The sequence below is a fragment of the Podarcis bocagei genome (assembly GCF_964188305.1).
Source record: "Podarcis bocagei genome assembly, chromosome: 2".
NCBI lineage: Eukaryota > Metazoa > Chordata > Lepidosauria > Squamata > Lacertidae > Podarcis > Podarcis bocagei.
The window spans coordinates 116,166,599-116,190,998 of record NC_138126.1 but is presented as its reverse complement, the minus strand read 5'-3'; the positions used below and the strand labels follow the sequence as shown (position 1 = coordinate 116,190,998).

Below are 24,400 nucleotides of genomic sequence, written 5' to 3'. Positions count from 1 at the left end.
CGGTTTTCTAAACTCTGTTGCAAAATTCTTTCCGTATGTCAGGGACTGAAACCATGGAAAACACCACCATCCAACAAATTTACTGCCTCCACCATCTTCACTTTTAAATAGCCTCCATATTTCCCATATTGTGCAACATCTCGGTGCCGTAAGAGAAAACCAGGTGGGGAAATGTCTGGCCCAGGGTTAAGCCTTGTAAATGATACAATAGGTCATAGGAGCCAACTCCTAGGGGCCAAGGTCCCTTCGCCCCCCTAAAATATTTGAGGGGGCCATTCCCCTCCCCCAAAAAGTTCATGGGCATTGCCATTCAAATGGTGTGTGTGCAATGCATCACGTGATTGATTATGCGGGGCAGGATTTATCTGCCCCACCCACCCAATATTTTATTTAAGTAGGCACCCCTGCAATAAGTCAAGTATTACAATTAATCCAGGAACTGGCAAGTGATTGGTCATGAGAAATTAGGATAGGCCATTCTGAATCAGACCAGGATCATCCACTGAGCCTACATACCTGAACTTTCACAATCGCTTTATGTCCTCTGATGACTTGTGTCCTAAAATGCGCTGGTCTTTACAACTAAGTACATGATTACTTTGCAACTCAGTTAAGTGATATTGCCCTGCTTCTCTCAATATGTGCACCATCTTTCCATATGCTCGTCAAGTTGTTTTCTAAAGAGCATGTCTGGTCTATGGATGATGTGGTCTGTATGTGTGTTGGGGAGGAATTCCTTAATTTGGGAAAGAAACAGAGTGGTAGGGGGCAAGTGTGTGTGTGTGTGTGTGTGTGTGTGTGTGTGTGCAAGCGTACGCACATGCACACACGGCTAGCATGTGGCCCATGGAGGGTTGATGGATTAAAAAATGTTAGTCCCCCCTGCTCTACGTAGATATAGGTGACTCTTACACTGGGGTTGTGTTCTGGGATAGCACATAAAGCCAAAACTGGATATAGTCAAAGCACAATGGGTTTAATGGCAGGTAGGGTTGCCAAAGTCTTCCCTTCCTGGACACCTGCCCCCTTTCCACACCCTTTTTAGAAAAATTCAAGCAGGTAAAGCTAAATACGCACAAATTAAATGCACGTAAATTGTCAGTTACCTGTATAGTTGTACAATGCAAAATGCATGTGTGCTGCCTGGCCAAGGGTTTTAGATTACGTTCTTAGGCTGAAAAAGGCAGCCTATTTTGTTGTCAACCAATAGTTTTTTATTTCTTATACCAATCAATTGGCCAGCACGCCTGTTCCAAAAAAATGCATCTATAATTTGCTAAACAGGAGACTTAAATCACAGATTTATATCAAATGAGCCCTTTGGTTAGTAATTAAAATGGTTTTAATCAAAGATTTAAATCATATTGATTTAAACCAATTCATCCTGATTTAAGATATCTGCCAAATCCACTCGGTATCTGTGGACAAAAGTCCATTTGATTGCAGCCATCCTTTGATTAAGCCCTTTATCCCAACCAAACTTTCCAGATTTACTGGTTTCAGCTTCCTCTGCCCACCAAAGCCATCATAACAGGAAAGTTAGAAGAGGCAAAACTTCTCTTCAAAAACTCTCTCCAGGGAGTCCATTTCCTCTATTACTTTATTTTAATGTATGTCCCAGTTAACCAACTTGAAGAGCAAATTAAAACACCTGGAAGCTTGACTTTCCCCTGAATTCTTAACCCTAGATGCTTCTATTGTCCAGTAGCCTGTCTGAGAGCAGACACGCTGCAGTGTTATGGGGTTCAGCCCAACTGAATTAAAAATTAAAGAGCAAAATGAGAAGCGCAATGCTAAAATAAAAAAAAGGCTCAGAGTGGTATCTGAGTCTTCTATTTCTCACAGCTGATATTTACAAATCAGACTTCTTTCTCCCCCTCCTCAACAGCTGATGGGGAGGAGGAGAAGGGAGGCTTCACTCATCCTATGTTGGGAATGTTGGGAACCAATGGAGATAGGGCTGGCAACACTCCCTGTGCTGTGTTTCGTAAGCACCCAACAGCCAGATGGCTGTCAAGCACTTGGGAAACCTGCGCAAGGGATTTTGACAGGTCGGAACTTACCTGTCATCCATGTGATGGCATAGTCCTATTATGTGATTGACAGGTGGGTTTGCCCCGCCTACCTGTCAAAGTTGATTCACGGGTTCCCCACCCCTGAGCTAGAGTGTGAGGTACATGATGGATCACTTTGGAAATTTCCAGTAATTTGTGCTGATCAGCACTTGGGCTCTCTAAAGGCATGGCTCTGTGAATCTATAATGAACTCCTATAGGGAAGCATTGTATCAGGAAGAGTGTTTTTTTTTAAAAAAATGGGGATTGCAGTTGAATTCTGCCTTGTCCTCATCCCATAAAATGAGCAACAGCATGCAATAACAATTCACTAAATCTTACATCTGATAAAACATAATTAAGGAAACACAGAGCTTTGGGCAAGCAATAAACACTATATGCCATAAAAATCCTATTATTCTGTATTTAAGTAATGAAACCGTAACAGCTTCTCTACAGTGCCTTAGCATATAGTGACTAACATTTATTTGGAGTGTACAGTGATGTGTGGGTCTCTTCATGCCACTGTCAACACACTATTCAGTCCTCCACCCAAGAGAGGTACTATGCAACAACCAGTTAAGTGGGGTGCTTATAATTAGTTCCCTTTGCTTTAGACTGGGCTAAGTTGGCATTTGTGCAAACATCCCTAAAAATTGTGTGGCTGTGCTGAAAAATAAGAAGAAAATGTATCAGTGAATTAACCCCCTCCCCACTATACCTGGGTGAAAGAATTGGAAACCGGAAGAATTTCAATGCATGGTAATAATAATAATAATAATAATAATAATAATAATAATAATAATAATTTATTTATACCCTGCCCATCTGGCTGGGCTTCCCCAGCCACTCTGGGCGGCTTCCCAAAAAAATACTAAAATACTGTACTACATCAAACATTAAAAGCCTCCCTAAACAGGGCCGCCATCAGATGTCTTCTAAAAGTCTGGTAGTTGTTGTTCTCTTTGACATCTGGTGGGAGGGCATTCCACAGGGAGGGCGCCACTACCTACCGAGAAGGCCCTCTGCCTGGTTCCCTGTAACTTGGTTACAGGGTAGTTACTTGGTAGTTACACCCAGGGGTCTTTAAGAGCAGCCTTTTGACTATCTCCTTTAAGGATGCCCTCACACAAAAATACATTACAATGCAACTTCAACAGAGCTGGCCGATCCCCTTGGCCTGATGGACAAGGGTCAAGTTAGCAAGTGGAAGGCTACACCATTCAATCAACATTCAGTTATTCTAATTTATTACCTGTCCTTCACCCTAATGTCCCAGGGAGAGTTACAATATTAGAACTCAATACTAAAAACAGTTCAAAACAATTTACAAGCACAGAAACAAGGTGGATCCTAAATATATACACCTTAATCTGTCTTGTATATGAGGAAATAAGCTGTTCCCCAAGTCCACTGTGGAATCTGCTAGGCTCCTAAACAGGGTCTTGTCTTTCTTAGAAGTGGGGATGGAGGGAAGGAAAGCAAAATGAACCAGTTACTGACCTATCCTAGGCACTGATATCATATGTATGAGCCTTGCAGGAGGCTGTTGGAACGTCAATTAACATTCTGACTAAAAATACTGGTTTGCATTTTCTCAGAGTCCCTTTCCTTGGGTGGTGTTCATGCCCCGTGGCTCTGACTTTTGCAAGTAATGCAAAATTCACCATACAAAACGGTAGATCACAGCACTGAAGGAGCAATTACTGCTACCACTGTCCATCTTGTGCAAGCCTCCAAATTGTAAGGCGAGATGTCACAGCAGCCAAGCACTGATCTGAGATAATTAATTCCAATAAAATTCCCATCCCACATGCTGAATGATGGCAGATGCCCTGATTGAAGTTCATTTTTGGGATATTAGCATAGAAAAGCTTGCTGGGGCCTCTGAGACAAGACAGCTGAATCAAAGCAAGGAGTGCTGATCCATATAGCAACCCCCTGTGAGCAGCCTGTCTACGCAAGAATGCAAGCAACAGAAGGCAAAGCCGCATGTCTCACTCAACAGCCTCCAAATTCCAGTGAAGAATGACTTCAGACAAGTTTTAAAACCGCACTCTCCATTTGCGTTTTTGGAAGAAAACACTTTATGCACAGTGGTGCTATAAATTATGCTGATCAGTTCATAGTATGGGACTGTTATAATGATACTAAGATATCTGTGGCTTGCACTTGATTCATGCACCCTTTGTAATTGAGATCAGGGTGCAAGAAGTGGCCTTAATGTTGTGTAATGTTTTGGTTGCATTTCTAAAACCACTTTATAGCAAATCTATCTAATTGGGGTGAACTGCTACTAGTAATGACTTCTGGGAAGCCTTTGTTTTCAAGCAAATGTATCTTTAAAGTACTCAATTCCTCTTGAATATTCCTCCCTTTTTATATGTTGGATGCTCATTTGAAACACAAAGGTGTCCGCAGTCTTTTCTACTGCAATCCTTGCAGAACCATATGCTTTCAGAACCTTGGACAGCTCTAAAGCAGCAAAGAATGGGTTTAACATAGATTATTGCAGCCTTCCCCCACCGGATGTTGCCCGGATCTTAGGGGTGGCAACTCCCTTAATCTCTTAACACTGCCTATGTCAGCTGTAGATGTAGCTGATGGGAAATGCAATCCAACAATATTTGGTTTGGGAAGGGTCAATTATTGTAATATAATATTTATTTGTTTCGGTCAATAACCAGTTAAGAAGCGAATAAAGCAAAATACATAAAACACAGTATGATACATTAAGCACAGTATTAAATATAGAATTTAAATACAATGTAAAATATAAAAATATGAGGAAACTCAACTGAAGGAGAAGCACAAGTGATACAGGAATCATAGGTATCCCCTCAGACTAAATTTTCTCCATATGCAAAGCTGCTACCCTAATAACTTGGATATAACCCATTCACCCAGCACAGCCTTGTAGAATTCTGCAAAACCACCTGATACCTGAATGTCCACATGACTAACAGTGATTAGCATGAGCTGCCCATGAGCCACACACACACACACACACACACACACACACACACACAACATCTCCATTTTCTAGCCAGGGAACCATGTTCAATGACACATTCCATCCATGCAACTGAAGAATGTGTGGGTCAAGGGTTGTGCGATGTGTAACTGGGGAGAGGGGTACGATATATGGAGGATCCCGAAAGCCAGGTAGAGATGCTGAGAGGACCACATCCAACCTGCTTGCCAGAGTTTTACCATCCCTGCCTCAGCTATTAATATTTAGGTTCCTTAAAAATATGTGCATTTCAAAAATGCTCTCAAACTATTATTCACCTTACTAATTAACAATAAACATAAATATAACAATTATGCCTCAAAGAAGAGTACAGCCAGCAAGGCTCCAAAGACTTTGGTCATTAACATGCTTACGTATATTTTCCCTGGGCATGGTCTAAGGCAGCGGTTCTCAACCTGTGGGTCCCCAGATGTTGTTGGACTACAACTCCCATCATCCTTGAGCTCTGGCCTTGATAGCTAGGGGTGATGGGAGTTATAGTTCAACAACATCTGGGGACCCACAGGTTGAGAAAGGCTGGTCTAAGGCATGGTAGGCAAACTAAGGCCCGGGGCCGAATCCGGCCAAATTGCCTTCTAAATCCGGCCTGTGGACATTCCAGGAATCAGCGTGTTTTTACATGAGTAGAATGTGTCTTTCTATTTAAAATGCACCTCTGGGTTATTTATGTGGCCTGCCTGGTGTTCTTACATGAGTAGAATGTGTGCTTTTATTTAAAATGCACCTCTGGGTTATTTGTGGGGCATAGGAATTCATTCATCCCCCCCCCAATATAGTCCGGCCCCCCACAAGGTCTGAGGGACAATGGACCAGCCCCCTGCTGAAAAAGTTCACTGACCCCTGGAAGGGACCACATTGCTGACGCTAAGCAGTTCTTGCTCCCTGGGTCTGGGCCGTGCCTGGATGGGCAACTGCTTGGGAACCTCAAATATGGCACCTTCAAAGCATGTTTCAAAGCATCCTTAGGATGTCCCCTTTGGTTTCTTGCACTCCCCTCAACAGCAACATTGGCTAGAGCTAATGGAACTGGCATGAAGAATTGTCATAGACTTCAGCCATGTGGCTTGCACATGTTGAATGCTACCAGACTGGTGATCATGTAAAAACCATGCCACTTGTGAAATGTACAAATTGGCCGTATATCAATGGCCCAGAGACAGTGGTGAACTCAGATGAAGTAAACCTGGATTTGAAACCCTGCTTTGGCATGAAGCTCACTAGGTGGTTTTAGGGCCAATGGCTATCACTCACAGGGTGGCTGTTGGGATATACCATATAAGCTACACTGAGATCCTATTGAAAAAGAGAGGAAGCAAATGCGATAAATAAGTAAACTCAATGATTTGCAAATTATCTTTCTCTCTATTCCAGCAGTTATCAGAGAAGACAGAACTGATTACAAGGATTTCAAAAATAGAGAGAGAGAAGCTGCTGAATTGCAACTCATTACCAAACTCAAAACCATGGAGAGACCTGGTCTGAACAAAGACATTGGATTCTTATCTCATTATACATGACTAAGCCATTTTTCACCTTCTCACCCCTTGCCTTTTCCTGTAAGACCTATTGCAGTCGTTAAGAGTCGTCAACAGGCTCATCTCAGCTATCTGCCAATCTCCCATTCCCACCACCCTTCTGAGTAATACCCCTCCCCACCTTCTCACTATATAGAAGGATCTGGCAACTTCTGTTTCAGTGTATCTGAAGAAGTGTGCATGCACACAAAAGCTCATACCAAGAACTAACTTAGTTGGTCTTTAAGGTGCTACTGGAAGGAAATTTTTTTATTTCAAAAATACGGTGAGACTGGTTCACGATCTCCAAAAAATTATCATGCATGGGGTCATATTCCGTTATGTTTGCTTTCTGCTCAAGACTGCCCAAAATTCACTCTGCTACCTGGGTTCCATTGCAAATGCAGAATCTTTTCTCCCAAATTGTCAATGAGTGGCATTTACTTCTAGAAGGCATTTTGATACACTTCACAAAAGCGCTTTTCAGGTCAGCTACAAGCTTTTCACAAAGAAAAGGCCAGAAGGCCAGACTTTGTGAGGCAGTGTCTTGAACAATCTGAAAACTGACTATCAGGCAAGTTACAAATAATGGGCCTCCTACGACTTCTTTTGGCCCGGGGTTATATAAACAACCTGTGTGAGGACATGCAGTACAGGGAAAAGAAAGCAATACGACACTGTACTTGCACAGAGTTCAGTATCTGCATTTTCCCCACACACTTGGAAGAAAAAAGCAATTCTTGCTTCCATATTGGAGTCTCTCGGGTGAATGCTATTCCTAAAAACAACCATGCTATGCCAACACGTATTATCGTGCAGGATATAAAAACACAACTGTGGAGGTGTACGTCTGAACCAAGGATATGGAAGGTAAAACAAAACAATGAACAGGGACTGAAATCCATCCAATGTACAAAATGGCTGTGGCCCTTCATTTTTAATAATAACTGCACTGCATTATTATTATAACTTCCAAATGCTGTTTGATTACAGTTTTCATCCCCTAGACATTGTCCATCTTGGCTGGGGCTGAGGCTCCAAAGTCCCAACCCCATGGACTGGCCTGAATTGAAAACTGGGACTGGCAGAAACTCCTGACCTCCTTAGTGGCCAACACAGGGATTTCCCAACTGTCAGTCGCCCAGCCCAGTATTGCTCCCAGGGGTCAGGACCAGTTGCGATGGGCTACAACCGCCACACACCCCAGGACTGGGTAAGCGGCCATTCTCATCCTCCCAGACATTGGCCATGCTGTTTGGCGCTGATGTGAGTTAGGAGTCAAACAACATCTGGAAGGCCCTAGGTTCCCCACCCCTAGCACTGATGCTTTTTAGATGCCTTTTTAATTGAATCAAAGACAAATGTTGTTGTTGTTTAGTCATTTAGTCGTGTCTGACTCTTTGTGACCCCATGGACCAGAGCACGCCAGGCACTCGTGTCTTCCACTGCCTCCCGCAGTTTGGTCAAACTCATGTTCGTAGCTTCAAGAACACTGTCCAACCATCTCATCCTCTGTCGTCCCCTTCTCCTTGTGCCCTCAATCTTTCCCAACATCAAGGTCTTTTCCAGGGAGTCTTCTCTTCTCATGAGGTGGCCAAAGTATTGGAGTCTCAGCTTCATGATCTGTCCTTCCAGTGAGCACTCAGGGCTGATTTGCTTAAGAATGGGTAAGTTTGATCTTCTTGCAGTCCATGGGACTCTCAAGAGTCTCCTCCAGCACCATAATTCAAAAGCATCAATTCTTCGGCAATCAGCCTTCTTTATGTTCCATCTCTCACTTCCAAATACAAATACCTGAATATATATCAACTGATTATTAATTCCTTAATGGAAGCATGCTCACTCTCAATTGTTTCAAAGCTGCCCAAATCAAGTGACATTAGACCAAGAGAAACATCTCCTTTGGATACATTACTGCAAATCTCTACATGTTCTTGGGATTTAGGGAAAGGATAAACAAAAACTAAAAGGCAGTCACTGAACACATCGCTAACATGGCCTGTCAGCCTCTGGAGCAAATAACGAAAACAGAATGGAACATATGATTGCATTTTATGAAGTGCTCACCAAAGACAAATCTCTGCAGGACCTGGAGCATGAATCTGGAATTGCTTAGCATGTTCTACTTAATATTCTAGTTATACACTTGGACATTTAGGGAGTAGCTTTGAGTTTCCTGGGCATTCCAGGCAGAGGCTGACAAAATGGATTTGCAGTTGCTTTGCACTCCTGAGAAACAGTGGCGGTTCTTTTTTATTGTTTGTTAATTCAAGTGTTTCTAAGATGCATTTAGAAAGCCAATATTATGCACTGACATTTGAAAATGTGAACTAGTTAATACCATGCACACATTCTGTATAATACAGGGAAGAGGCCATAGCTCAGTGATAGAACATATGCTTTGTTTGCATGAGGTCCTACATTTAATCCCTGTAACTCTGTAGTTGAAAGAAGAATGAGATAGCAGGGAGGAATATACAGTGGTGCCTCGCAAGACGAAATTAATCCGTTCCGCGAGTCTCTTCGTCTAGCGGTTTTTTCGTCTTGCGAAGCAACCCTATTAGCGGCTTAGCAGATTAGCGCTATTAGCGGTTTAGCGGCTATTAAAGGCTTAGCGGCTATTAAAGGTTTAGCGGATTAGCGGCTAAAAGGCTATTAGCGGCTTAGAAAAGGGGGGGGGGAGCGGAAAAAAATCGGAACACCCGCAAGACGTTTTCGTCTTGCAAAGCAAGCCCATAGGGAAAATCGTCTTGCGAAGCAGCTCAAAAACGGAAAACCCTTTCGTCTAGCGGGTTTTCCGTCTTGCGAGGCATTCCGTCTTGCGGGGCACCACTGTACATTTTTCCAGGATGTTCAAACATATGCCCTCAGTGAGAATAGTAGGCTACTTCTACTACTAATGAGTATCGAAGGCCATTTACAAATCACTTTGTTTTTCTACAAAATTCATATACCAGAGATATACAGTCTGCTACTATTTACATGATCACCAATTCCAGGATGAAAGAGCCTTTAATCTTGCTAGTCATAGTGGGCTCTCTTGCAACCCACTTCTATCTTGTTTAGATGTTCAGGGGCTGAAGCAAAATCAGAGGATTATGTCAAGTTGTGAGTTGTTATCCTAGAATAAAATAAAAAAATTCCTTCCAGTAGCACCTTAAAGACCAACTATTTAGTTCTTGGTATGAGCTTTCGTGTGCATGCATACTTCTTCAGATATCCTAGAATAGTTGGGTATACAAGCCCTTAGTCACTGTGGGAAGAAGACATTTTTGTTTGGCATTTTTAATAATATGTGGCAAAGGTATGTGCTGTGTAATAAGCTCTCTGATCTAACGGTCAGCATGCAATTTATGTAAATGTGTCATATGTAAACTGGTGTGGCAGCGCTAAAGACTGAGTATGTCCAAATCAGTTGGGGACTCATAATGGACATGCATAAAGAAATACTGGGTTTATCACAACTCACATGTGCCCACATATCCCAGACAGAAGGGAAAACTGCATCTTCCCTCTAGGTTTTATAGTACTTAGCATATACCAGTATCCATATTTCCAATTATCTCATTCCAAAATATCTAAATATCCTGAGAAATTCCTCTTGCCTGCAGAATCCTTACTGAATATATTCACCTTTCTGGGAAATTTTATTCATTTGGGTCTGAATAGAGACAAAGGTTTCCTATCCCATTCAACACTGCCAAGATGATTGTGTTATCACTGTGAAAGTTCATTTTGCACGCATTCAAATACTAATAGAATTGTCAGACTGTACTTTTGTGCTCCGTTTTCACTTAATGCCAACCTTTACATCTTTCCCCCTTTGCACCCATGTATATATGTGTACACACACACGCAACCTGGCAACTGAGGATCACATTCTAAGCATCCAACAAGGAGTTCTAGTTCACAAAAGCATATGCCCAAAGAAAATCTCCTTGTCTTGGAAGGTACCTGTTGTTGGAGCCAAAGAAAACACTCCTAGACTTTGAATCATCAACATAGCCAAGTTGAAGATAGACCAGCATTCTATTCTTTATGGAATCAGTCTCTCTCTACAATTACAATGCAGTCTCCCCTATTGTTTCATTACTTAGGATCATTTCTTTCTACTCTTGCGGCTGTCGTTCTCTGGAAAATGCTCAGAAAAAAATTTAAAGAGTCTGCCTTTCTAAGATCTCTTGAAGAGAAGGGCCCCACAGATTTCAGTGAGGACTGAATGCACACAACTGCAGCCGAAGGCAGCGGCAAGCTTTGTTGTTCCTCCCCTGACTTCACATAAAAGAAGCTTAAGATGTACGGTTTGGGAGGGAGGGAATCAAGGAAGTTAGAAAGCCACAAGGCCTTCCAAATATGTAACAATGCATCTTTGGCTGAAGTGAAGAATATAGTGCTGATCTGATTTGTTCTTCAGATTTTTGTTACAATGCACAGGTGTACAGGTATCAGTACTTCTCAATCTGTTAAATATGATATCAAATAGTACATGCTGGTAAATATGCCAGAAAAGAGCAGCAACCCACACAACCACTGGATTGGAAACTTAGCACCTACCTGGAACAAAACTTCCCTGGACCACCTCTTTATAAGCCCACCAGCCTTCATGGATTTTTGGTGAATTTTGCTGAGCTGTAGGGGGGGAAAATGAAAACAATAAAAATAGGGCAAAATGTTTTCAAAATTTTGATAACTACAGTCTTCCATATTGCTTTCACAACATCCTGAAAATACAAATACTATTATGACAGTCTTGTGCAGAACCATCAAGAGTTGGCAGTGGGGACCGTGCTTCAATTCTCAAATTGGATAGCAGGTCCTATTTGTGTCAATGAGGCTTACATGCACGCACAAGCTGAGAATTGGTATAAAAGAATGTCTTGCACAGTTTGCTTGCATGTGAAAGGCCCTCCAAGTATGTTGCAGTGCATTTGCGAAAGCACAGCAAACTTTGAACCCCCAAAACAAACACTGAGTTGCCAAACATAGAAAAATGTGTAGCTTATCTAGGAACAAGTACTGAGGAAGCCAATCAAATATTGAGATTACATGTAGATGGGAAGCATGGCGAAAGGGTGTGTAGGGTGATGAGTTCTGTGCTGCCACCACCAAAGGTGCACTGCTGCCCCTGCCTTTGTCATCACCATTGTAACATTAAGCATAATAAAGTATAATGGGACGCTGGTGGCACTGTGATCTAAACCACTGAGCCTCTTGAGATTGCTGATCAGAAGGTCGGCTGTTCGAATCCCCACAATGGGGTGAGCTCCCGTTGCTCTGTCCCAGCTCCTGCCAACCTAGCAGTTCAAAAGCACTGCAGTGCAAGTAGATAAATAGGTACCGGCAGTGTTTTTTCTAAAGCACTGGGTACCGCTGCGGCGGGTAGGTAAACGGCATTTCCATGCATTCTGGTTTCCATCACGGTGTTCCGTTGTGCCAGTTGCGGTTTAGTCATGCTGGCCACATGACCCAGAAAGCTGTCTGTGGAGAAACGCCGGCTTCTTCGGCCTGAAAAGTGAGATGAGTGCTACACCTCATAGTCGTCTTTACTAGACTTAACCATCCAGCAGTCCTTTACCTTTACCTTAATTCCTGCAGCAGGAAATGAAGAGGTTTCTGAACTTCATAGAGAGCCTCCATGCACAGAGAAGGCTGGGCACTGCATAAGCCATGCTTACTGTGCAGGGAAAGTTGAGGGGAAAGTTGAAAATACTCCCCCCCCCCTGCTCACGCTTTCCAGATGAACAAGAAAGCCAGATTATCGTGGTTTTGTGCCAAATGTCTGGTTGACAATGCAACTGCACAAGAAGGGAGCCAGCGACCTAGCAAACACTGTGCCAGTACTCTGTATTTATAAAATCCTTATCAGGTCAAGAAGCATCAAGTTAAACATACTAAACAGAAAGTCCTAGAGAAAAATACTAACATCCCAACCCTAAATCATGCTGTGCCAGCAACTACGTGTTACAGAAAGGCTCACGGTGACTGCTAATATTCTGTTGGGCTGCAAGGAGGCGAGATGTGTTAGAGAAAATGCCCAGGATTAGGGAGCCAGTGATACCATCTGAAGGTCACTTAAAATAATGGAGGGATGATAGAAAGCACTGTCAGAACCAATCCTGAATTACAGGGACTGACAGGAAAACTAAGGCAACATCTATGCTATCAAGCAGGCAAATTGGGGAGTTCATTCCCAAAGGGATGTTCTTCTTTGAACCGCGACATCTCTACATTTGACACCAGTCCTGGGAAAACACACTGGAGAAAATTGTGCATGAAGCAAATGGCTGACATGAATTTGCACTCTGCCATTCCATGCACTGAAGCAGATTCTGATGCCACCAAAGCAGGACTCGACATTCTCCGTGCAATGAAAGAAGGCTCTATTTTGCAGGCACGCATTGAAAGGAAGGAGGGGGTAGGAGAGGCATGCGGTTTCCCTCATTCCTCCAATCAGTCTGATGCAAAAGGCCATGAGGCCTTGAAAGATGAGTAAGGAAGGCGGGTATTTGCTTCAAACCTTAATCCACACCAAAGCTGGATTAGTAACAAAAGTCGCCAAAACACAGGGCTGAGAAATCAAAATGAGATAGCCACATGAATACCCCTTGCTGAGCATCCTGCCTGGTGTAGACATTTCACAGTGGGCCTCTGCTATTTAATCTCATACCCATCTGACAGGATGGCAGGATGCCTGCCTCTCTCCAAAGCAAGGCTGACCTTGCAATTGGGCTACTGGTGCCAACTACAAAGTAGAGCTTTAAAAATAGAAAACCGAAACAACACTGCCCATATCTTAATTCCCTTACGTGCCTGTCTTACAGATTTATTTGGCTCTGACAAAGCCACAAAGAATCATCTGTTTCAACAGAGAGAGCAAGCCCATCCTATGCTGTGCTATAATAGCTACAATCCCATTATAACTCCTTGGAGAAATGTATCAATCAAGTGGGGTTACACCAAGCTGATGACTCCATGACTCTAGACAAATTAATGTCAGTTGTGCTACCTGTTACAGTATAGCTTTGCCTAGAAGTGTGGCTATGAATCTGGCTATTGCCAAAGCAGTAGCATTGGGCTGCCATCAGTATGCTGACGACACCCAACTCTATCTGTTGATGGATGGCCATCCTGACTCGGCCCCAGACACACTGATCAGATGTTTGGAAGCTGTGGCTGGATGGTTACGTGGGAACTGGTTGAAGTTAAATCCTTCGAAGACAGAGGTCCTTTGGCTGGGACGGGACGATATGGGATGGGGGGGGGCAACTCCCATCTCTTGCGGGGGCACAATTAGTGACAGCACCATCCGTTAAGAGTTTGGGTGTAATCTTCGACACCTCCCTTTCCATGGAGGCACAGATTGCAGCTATAACAAAGGCGGCATTTTTTTCATCTCCACCAAGTTAAGCAGTTGGCTCCTTACCTCTCTCGCCCTGACCTAGCCACTGTGATCTACGCGACGGTCACCTCCAGACTGGATTATTGTAACTCGCTCTGCGTGGGGCTGCCCTTGAGACTGACCCAGAAACTCCAGCGAGTGCAGAATGCCATGACGAGACTCCTTACGGGGTCCTCGCTGCGAGATCACATTCACCCAGTGCTATACCAGCTGCACTGGCTCCCGGTGGAGTACAGGATCAGGTTTAAGGTGCTGGTTTTAACCTTTAAAGCCCTATACGGCCTAGGACCCTTGTACCTACGGGACTGCCTCTCCTGGTATGTCCCACAGAGGAACTTACGGTCCTCAAACAAAAACATCTTGAAGGTCCCATGCCACAGAGAGGTTAGGCTGGCCTCAACTAGAGCCAGGGCTTTTTCGGCTGTGGCTCCGATCTGGTGGAACGCTCTGTCACAAAAGACTAGGGCCCTGCAGGACTTGACATCTTTCCGCAGGCCTGCAAGACAGAGCTTTGGCCAGGGCACAGCTTGACTCCCTCCTTTGGCAATCTTCACAGAACTCTAGCCCAATGGTTGCTATCAATTTGATTTGAATTAATTTTATAATGAAACAATTTTAGAATGTTGTATTATTTTATTGTTGTTAGCTGCCCTGAGCCCGGCTTCGGCTGGGGAGGGCGGAATATAAATAAAATTTATTATTATTATTATTTATTATTGATGCCTGCTAACCCACCCAACGTCTTGAGTTTTCTTGCATTGCAATTGTAATGCTACAGGTTGTGATAACTGACAACACAGTAGTTTTATAGCTCCTGTGCCTGATCATACACAGTTGTGTACTGGCACATCATCTCAGCAGACTTGAGTCATTCCTAGTATTCTCGTTTAGATGTTATCACTGTGGAAATTGGAACGAAACAATGTCTGGCCCCAGCTCCAGTAACTGCGTCCAACTATCTTCCTGTCATTACATTTAAATCAAGGTCATGTTGATGGTCTTAAGCAGTGCTTTTTTCTTGAAAAAAGTGGAGGAACTCACCACAAAGTTCATTTGTTTGTTTGTTGCAAGGTCTGGCTGCAGTGCTGCCACTCCCTCCCCCCGGGCAGTGACTAAATGTGAGATTTGATTAATCAACTCAATAAGACAATGATCTGGATTAGAAATGGCTACAACTTTGGGTGTATATCTGTTCCAACCCCTGCCCACCTGACAAAAAACCCCGATTATTATTTTTTTTTAAAGGTAAGGAAACTCAGTGTTTCCAAGTTCCCACTAAAAAAAACCCCTGGTCTTAAGAAGGGAACAAACAGCACATCAAATTCTTAAAAATAATTGTAAAACTGGTGATTTACGACACAAAATCTTCCACATAAATAGTCATGAACTTGCTGTGTTCGTAAATAGTCATGAACTTGTTGTGTTTATAAATACAGTGGTACCTCGGGTTAAGTACTTAATTTGTTCCGGAGGTCCGTTCTTAACCTGAAACTGTTCTTAACCTGAAGTACCACTTTAGCTAATGGGGCCTCCTGCTGCCACCGCGCCGCCGGAGCACGATTTCTGTTCTTATCCTGAAGCAAAGTTCTTAACCTGAAGCACTATTTCTGGGTTAGTGGAGTCTGTAACCTGAAGTGTATGTAACCTGAAGCGTATGTAACCCGAGGTACCACTGTAGTCAGAAATCCTGTGGCATTTCACTACCCACTGAAGATGAAGTTGTACAGTTAACTATAGTCAGCTCACACTACTTAGGCGCCCCAGATGAAATGTCATTTTCATCAATCCATTTGTTGTATGGCTAGGATCTCCAATGCGGCACCTGTGAGAGCAATTGTACCCCTGGCACTCTCAAAGGCTCTGAGTCCCTGGAGAAGGCGGTTACCCCACTCCTGAAAGTACATAGAGATTAAGAGGAAATGGGAAGAGTGACACACTGACACTCTTTCCCAATTCCTCCTTTAGCTCTATGCTCTTTTAAGGCTTAGATCTATGCCCAAGCAGTGGAGCAGAAATTGTGAGTGAGAGAGGGTAGGAGGAACAGGGGAGCAATCTGGGAGACTGGGGGCAGGTGCCACAGGAGTAGGGAGAAAGGGGGAGGTAACAGAGACAAGAAAGAAAATATGCTTGCTTGTCATAAGACAAAAAAGTAAGCTTCTCTTTTCAAACTCTGAATCTTCCAAGATCATGGTGGTGTATTCACAGTTTTTATGACCATTCAAATGTGTTTCAATAAGTAATCAGATTGGAGTGAGGCAAAATATATGACATAAAAATAGTCCTGCAAAACAAGAAGCCCTTTCTCTGACTTTTGCAAACTTTGAATCAGACCTATTTCATGAAGTTCGATAAAATAATTACTTCTGCTTAAGAAGCTGTTCCAACTCTATGGCATTTTCTACACCTGCAAGGTTATTTATTTGCTATGTCAGGCTTTCCTCTCTCCTCCTGCTCTTTGGCTGTCAGTGGAAGATGGAGTATGTTATTGATCTGAGGGACCATCAGTCAAGCAGCTCTTTTATATATGCAAATCAGCAAATAAAAGTGAAACAGCTCCTCCAGTGATGGATTTTGCAATAGTCCTATATTACTTTCTTAAAGTGAAGACAGGCTCCTGTTCATGGAAATGTAGCATTTGATGGGCGCCACTATATGAGAAGTTTATTCTTTAGTATACAGAAATGTGATATGAGGCAATCTGCCTAATAATAATAATAATAATAATTTAATATTTATATCCTGCCCATCTGGCTGGGCTTCCCCAACCACTCTGGGCGGCTTCCAAAAAAATATTAAAATACTAAACATTAGGAAGAACTTAAACATTAGGAAGAACTTCCTGACAGTAAGAGCTGTTCGACAGTGGAATTTGCTGCCAAGGAGTGTGGTGGAGTCTCCTTCTTTGGAGGTCTTTAAGCAGAGGCTTGACAACCATATGTCAGGAGTGCTCTGATGGTGTTTCCTGCTTGGCAGGGGGTTGGACTCGATGGCCCTTGTGGTCTCTTCCAACTCTATGATTCTATTCTATTCTATTCTATTCTATTCTATTCTATTCTATTCTATTCTATTCTATTCTATTCTATTCTATTCTACTGTAATACATCAAACATTAAAAGCTTCCTTAACAGGGCTGCCTTCAGATGTCTTCTAAAAGTCTGGTAGTTGTTGTTCTCTTTGACATCTGGTGGGAGAGCGTTCCACAGGGCGGGTGCCACTACTGAGAAGGCCCTCTGCCTGGTTCCCTGTAACTTGGCATCTCGCAGTGAGGGAACCGCCAGAAGGCCCTCGGTGCTGGACCTCAGTGTCTGGGTAGAACGATGGGGGTGGAGACGCTCCTTCAGATATACTGGGCTTTAAAGGTCAGCACCAACACTTTGAATTGTGCTCGGAAACATACTGGGAGCCAATGTAGGTCTTTCAAGACCAGTGTTATGTGGTCTCGGCGGCCGCTCCCAGTCACCAGTCTAGCTGCCGCATTCTGGATTAGTTGTAGTTTCTGGGTCACCTTCAAAGGTAGCGCCACGTAGAACGCATTGCAGTAGTCCAAGCGGGAGATAACCAGAGCATGCACCATGTTGGCAAGGCAGTCCGCAGGCAGGTAGGGTCTCAGTCTGTGTACCAGATGGAGCTGGTAAACAGCTGCCCTGGACACAGATGCCCAAATTATGGAATCTGATTACTGTGATGATGACGATTTATATACTACCCTTTATCCAAAGATCCTGCGGCAGTGTGCAACATGAAGAACATAATTTACACATCATCATAAAAAACCTAATACAAAGCTGAAAAATAAAATAATCATAATAACAGTCCCCTCTCCCATTTAATAGGCCATATATAATGGCCAAAGGCCTGGGTAAAGAGGAATATTTTCACCTGGTGCCTAAAGATACCTCCAAAAATGAAGGGGAAATGTGGGTGCGTCCTATGGGGCGGATGCAGGCTTTCGCTGAAGCCTGGAGAGCGAGAGCGGTAGGTGCGCACCGACCCCTCTCGCTCTCCAGGCTTCGCGGACCTCTCCTCAAGCAGCGGGAACGCTCCCGCTGCTTGGGGAGAGTTGCCGGCATCCCGAAGCCTGCGCGCGCTGATCTCAGCGTGTCCAGGCTTCGCGGATCTCTCCTCAAGCAGCGGGAACGCTCCCGCTGCTTGGGGAGAGTTGCCGGCATCCCGAAGCCTGCGCACGCTGATCTCAGCGCGTCCAGGCTTCGCGGATCTCTCCTCAAGCAGCGGGAACGCTCCCGCTGCTTGGGGAGAGTTGCCGGCATCCCGAAGCCTGCGCGCGCTGATCTCAGCGCGTCCAGGCTTCGCGGACCTCTCCTCAAGCAGCGGGAACGCTCCCGCTGCTTGGGGAGAGTTGCCGGCATCCCGAAGCCTGCGCGCGCTGATCTCAGCGCATCCAGGCTTCGCGGATCTCTCCTCTAGCAGCGGGAACGCTCCCGCTGCTTGGGGAGAGTTGCCGGCATCCCGAAGCCTGCGCGCGCTGATTTCAGCGCGTCCAGGCTTCGCGGACCTCTCCTCAAGCAGCGGGAACGCTCCCGCTGCTTGGGGAGAGTTGCCGGCATCCCGAAGCCTGCGCGCACTGATCTCAGCGCGTCCAGGCTTTGCGGACCTCTCCTCAAGCAGCGGGAACGCTCCCGCTGCTTGGGGAGAGTTGCCGGCATCCCGAAGCCTGCGCGCGCTGATCTCAGCGCGTCCAGGCTTCGCGGATCTCTCTTCAAGCAGCGGGAACACTCCCGCTGCTTGGGGAGAGTTGCCGGCATCCCGAAGCCTGCGCGCGCTGATCTCAGCGCATCCAGGCTTCGCGGATCTCTCCTCTAGCAGCGGGAACGCTCCCGCTGCTTGGGGAGAGTTGCCGGCATCCCGAAGCCTGCGCGCGCTGATCTCAGCGCGTCCAGGCTTCGCGGACCTCTCCTCAAGCAGCGGGAACGCTCCCGCTGCTTGGGGAGAGTTGCCGGCATGAAGCCTGCGCGCGCTGATCTCAGTGCGTCCAGGCTTCGCGGACCTCTCCTCAAGCAGCGGGAACGCTCCCGCTGCTTGGGGAGAGTTGCCGGCATCCCGAAGCCTGCGCGCGCTGATCTCAGCGCGTCCAGGCTTCGCGGACCTCTCCTCAAGCAGCGGGAACGCTCCCGCTGCTTGGGGAGAGTTGCCGGCATCCCGAAGCCTGCGCGCGCTGATCTCAGCGCGTCCAGGCTTCGCGGATCTCTCCTCAAGCAGCGGGAACGCTCCCGCTGCTTGGGGAGAGTTGCCGGCATCCCGAAGGCTGCGCGCGCTGATCTCAGCGCGTCCAGGCTTCGCGGATCTCTCCTCAAGCACCGGGTGCGCGAGGCTTGGGGCGGCAGCCTGTCGCCCAAAGCAGGGGGAGCCCTCCGGAGGGCTCCCCCTGCTTCGGGCAAGTGTCTGCAAGCCTCGCGCGCCCGGTAGGAGGTCCCACCGGGTGCGCGAGGCTTGGGGCGGCAGCCTGTCGCCCGAAGCACGGGGAGCCCTCCGGAGGGCTCCCCCTGCTTCGGGCGAGTGTCTTCAAGCCTCCCGCGCCCGGCAGGAGATCCCACCGGGTGTGCGAGGCTTGGGGCGGCAGCCTGTTGCCCAAAGCAGGGGGAGCCCTTCGGAGGGCTCCCCTTGCTTCGGGCGAGTGTCTGCAAGCCTCGCGCACCCGGCAGGAGGTCCCGCCGGGTGCGCGAGGCTTGGGGCGGCAGCCTGTCACCCCGAAGCACGGGGAGCCCTCCGGAGGGCTTCCCCTGCTTCGGGCAGGTGAGCGCAAGGCTTGGGGCGGCAGCCAGGGCTGGGGGGAGGAATATTTTTTTTTAATTCATTTCCCCCCCCCCCAAAAAAAAAAAAAAAATTGAGGTGCGTCTTATGGGCCGGTGCGCCTTATAGGACGAAAAATACGGTACGTAATGGTAACGCCAGGCTTTGGGGAAAGTATTCCATAGATGGGAAGCCACCACAGAAAAGGCCCATGCTTGCGTTGAACTTGGATATCCGGTCTAAGAAAAGTTATTTACTACTTCTGCACCAGAGCACTACTTATACAGCGGTACCTCCAGTTGCGGACAGCATCCATTCCGGAGCTCCGCTCAGATTCTGAGGTTTCCGCAACTGGAGGTGCCTGTTCTGCGCATGCGCGCAGCATGATAGAGCGCTTCTGCGCATGCGCAAGTGGCGAAAGCCAGAAAAATACTTCCGGGTTTGCTGCTTTCGCAACCCGAAGTTTACATTACCCGAGGTTCTACTGTACTGAGATATACAGAGTTTAAACTTATTTAACCTGCCACTCTTCATTTAAAATCACACAGTGGTTTGCAGAATAAAAGAATAATAAAAATAAAAACAACTAAACAATATACTAAAACCCAACAAACCTGCCAATAATCTCCAAAACAGCAGCAAGCATCGTAACTTCCACAATCACTTTAGAACAAGTGGATTGGGCGTGGTGTAAGTAATAAATTATTATTATTATTATTATTATTATTATTATTATTATTATTATTATTATTTAGAGGGGAAATTGCCACGGTTTAAACAGGGGGATGAACTGATCCTCTAAAGTTGTGTCTTTCAAGATACTGTAACTTCAGAGTATAACCATTTTGAAGAAAATATACAGTATCCAAGTTAACTTCAGCACATAGTAAGCATACAAACTAGCACCAGCATCTGTTTGAAGCAAGTGGTTTTTAAAAAATAAAAATGAAATAAAATGTATATTGTTCCATGCTTATCTATAGTCACTGGTGGGGAAAGAGGAATCGATAATTGGCTTGGTATTTAGATAAAAGGTTGCGACTTGGAAAGGGTTGAATAAATATGTAGAAGGTTGTAGCCTATAAGGAAAACAAAACAAAAGCATTATTATTTTTTATTGCTATTATTTTTTACCTATGGCATTTTAAACTGTGATATTAATGCTGCATTCTTAGTTTTAGATTTTGATTTATGTGGAAATTGTTTTCCATTTGGTTGTGTATTTTTTTGATGTGGTTTATTGTCTATGACTTTTGTAATTATGTAAATCTTGTCATGTCGTAAGCTACCTTGAGCAATGTTTTTAACTGTGGAAAGGGGGCATACAAATATAATGATGATGATGATGATGATGATGATGATGATGAAAGTTACAGTAGGGATAGTAGCTTTCTTTATCGGCCTAACCAACCCATGCTGAGAAGGACTGATTTTCAAGTTCTCACATTACCTGAAGAAAAATGTGTCTTCGCAGCTCAATGAAGCACAAGAGAACAGAGGCTGGATCAGTGGTAAAGTACGGTAAAGTACGGTAAAGGGACCCCTGACCATTAGGTCCAGTCGTGGCCGACTCTGGGGTGGCGGTGCTCATCTTGCTTTATTGGCCGAGGGACCCATTCCGGGTCATGTGGCCAGCATGACTAAGTGGTACCTATTTATCTACTTGCACTTTGATGTGCTTTCAAACTGCTGGGTTGGCAGGAGCAGGGACCGAGCAATGGGAGCTCACCCCGTCGCGGGGATTCGAACCGCCAACCTTCTGATTGGCAAGCCCTAGGCTCTGTGGTTTAACCCACGTGCCTGCTGCCAATCCAGGCTTCTGGGCTCAAATGCAACAATTGAAACACTTTACATTATTTAGCATCTTAAATCAGAAAACAACTTGATGAACATGATCTCTTGTTCACTTGCCTTCCCCTTGAACATTCAAATGTGAATGACAGATCAATAGTTTTACAACAAATGTAATCATGTACACCCTATTTGGCATGGTGAAAGAAATAAGATGTTCTACTCCAGAAATTAAAAACATAATGCCACTCTGCCAGGCAGAAACTGTAAGCGAGTCTGTTGGTAGTTAGGCTTGCAGAAGTCAGGAAAGTAACTTTTTAAAAATTCAACCTTGATTGATTTATATGCCGCTCTCGACAACCATTCCTTCATTTGAGAACCTTTATAAAGGAACAATGAGGATTGGTTTGAGAAGATATTGAATTATTTAGGTAGATTCGAACAATTTGGGGCAATTAAAATGTTAAAAGTTAAATAAACCTTGTGGAGCGAGGAGTGTTAATGTATATAGAATTGTACATATGGTCGATTTGAATATGCTATTATTGATTATGTATACTCAATGTATCAGCTATATATATATATATATGAAATATGGACGAATAAGATGCCATATAGCAGACATGTCCAAAGTCTGTTTTGGAGGCCTAAACCGGTCCCCATGGCAACAACTTCGGTCAGCCCTCATGCATGTTCACTTCATCAAATCTTGGCCCTCTTTGAAAAAAGTTTGGGCATCCCTGGGGTCAGAGTTTCCTAAAAGAGGATTCTGAGATCCAAGGCACTATTATTCTGAAACTGGGAAACATTATCTTTGTCCTTTACTTTGTGCATTATTATTAATGGGTGTGACTACCATTAATAGCACAGCTTAGAGAGCATGAAGTCAAATTCAGATTTGCCAGACCATCTTGGTCTTATACACTTCAGAAGTTTCAACACAAAACACGATGCTCTTGGTTATACTTATGTGTCAGGGAACTGACATCGGAGCCTGAGGCGGAGGGAAGGCTCTCAAATGATGCTGGGGAAGGGCCAAGCAGGGAGAGAGGCAGTTCAGCAGAGGGGGAAGCAAATCAATGTTACACCAGGGATAAAGGGGGGCAGATGGGGGAATCGGCGAGAGGGCTCCAGGACTCTTCACTGGACACCAGCGGGGAGAGCACGGGTCCTCCGCTACCCGCGCCCTCCCTGCGCAGAAGACTTCCACGCAGAGAGAGTAGGAGGAGACTGGGAGTCAAACAACTTTTATGTTGGAAGAGGTTTAAGAAACGCCCACTGTCGGATTCTGCTAGCGACTGAGGCAGCCACGAAGTGAAGGGCTGTCCAGACAGAAAGGTTTAACAAGGCAACATAGCCAGGAGAGGCGGCAACTTACGCACGAGCAACCCCATACCCATTACATTATGTAACAAGGCCTTGCCCCTCATCATAACTTGACCTGTATATTTGAGCAAATGTCTTCTCCTGAATCAGCCTGCCTGCACAGAAATAAATAATAAAGAAATATAAAGAAAGAAAGAAAGAAAGAAAGAAAGAGAAGAAGAAGAAGAAGAAGAAGAAGAAGAAGAAGAAGAAGAAGAAGAAGAAGCAGCCCACCCATCTGACTGGGTTGCCCCAGCCACTCTGTGTGGCTTCCAGCATCTATAAAAACAGAATAAGACATTAAACATTATGAAGGGCTGCCTTCAGATGTCTTCTAAAGGTTATATAGTTACTCATCTTCTTGACATCTGATGGGAGGACATTCCACAGGGTGGGTGCCACTACCGAGAAGGCCCTGTGCCTGGTTCCCTCATCTAAACATCTTCCTCATCTAAAGTGAGGTGGGTAGCAAAAGGATCTTTTTTCCTTCCTCATCTCTGGGATTCTTTCTCCATCAGTTTCCTTCGTCTCCTCCCGAGAACTCTTTCCAGTCAGTCCACTTCACAAAGCCATTCCTCCCTTTCCATAGGATCACTGTGAGGTTTCAATTCCACCCAAGTTGACCATTTTGCAGTCCAGCTCTCACAAGAGAAGGAAAATAGTCTGACCACTTTGATCTACAAGGAGCTAGAACGTTTGCACACCAGCTCAGCCAAACAGTGCCAGAGACTTCACAGATGCTAGTACAACACAATGCAAGCTAGCACTGACTCCAATTGAACACAAGGCCATCTAAATAGTCATTTGTCCCACAAAAAAGCAGGGGCACAGCATCTCCCCTCAGCTATGGACCTTTCAGATGGGAACCAGAAGTGATAACTGTGTTTCTTTTATGTCTTTGTTTGGCCACACAGGTCACACAGTGAGAATGTGCTACAAATCAGCCCCATCGTGTACTGCCTACTCCCTACCAGAACTGCACTTCGAAGTCTCACTGCATGGACCACATGCACACAACCATAACTATGATGCTGTGAAAAAGCTAGTTTCTTCGGATTCCTCTGTCGTGCCTCCAAACCTTCCACCACCAACCATTAGGCTTTCAGCCATTTGCACTTCAGGAAGCCAAGTTACTGTTCTGAAAATATAAAACCAGTTGTGCAGCATCCTAAATAAGACTGTCAAATGCTGTGTGCTCATAATGCCAAGGTTTGCATCCAATAGTAGCTCTGCTGAAGCACAGACCATTGAAATTAATGGAAAATACTGTCTTGGAACCAATAATTTAAATGCATCTACTCTGAGTAGAACTTAGCTGGATACAACCCCAAGCCTCTGCCAGAATGAGATTCCCTAGGCAAAGTCAGATAATGCTTTTTCCTGACACAGAATTTATATCTTGTCTTTGTAAACAAAACACCAAGTCTTTATCTCTTTAATAAAAACCCAATGTATTATTTAGAATAAAGCCGAATCTGATACACGGAAAGAAGCAG

At 44.9% G+C, this 24,400-nt stretch overlaps 1 protein-coding gene across 4 annotated transcripts in view; it reads right to left on the bottom strand.

The window, feature by feature from the left end:
* The window catches only part of CA10 (carbonic anhydrase 10), a 380,746-nt gene that overhangs the window by 290,074 nt on the left and 66,272 nt on the right, over positions 1-24,400 (bottom strand). For all 4 annotated transcript variants that reach the window (XM_081181501.1, XM_081181502.1, XM_081181503.1 and 1 more), the window contains one exon: positions 11,156-11,230. In XM_081181501.1, the coding sequence (XP_081037627.1) occupies positions 11,156-11,230 (75 nt within the window). The remainder of the gene's footprint in view (positions 1-11,155; positions 11,231-24,400) is intronic.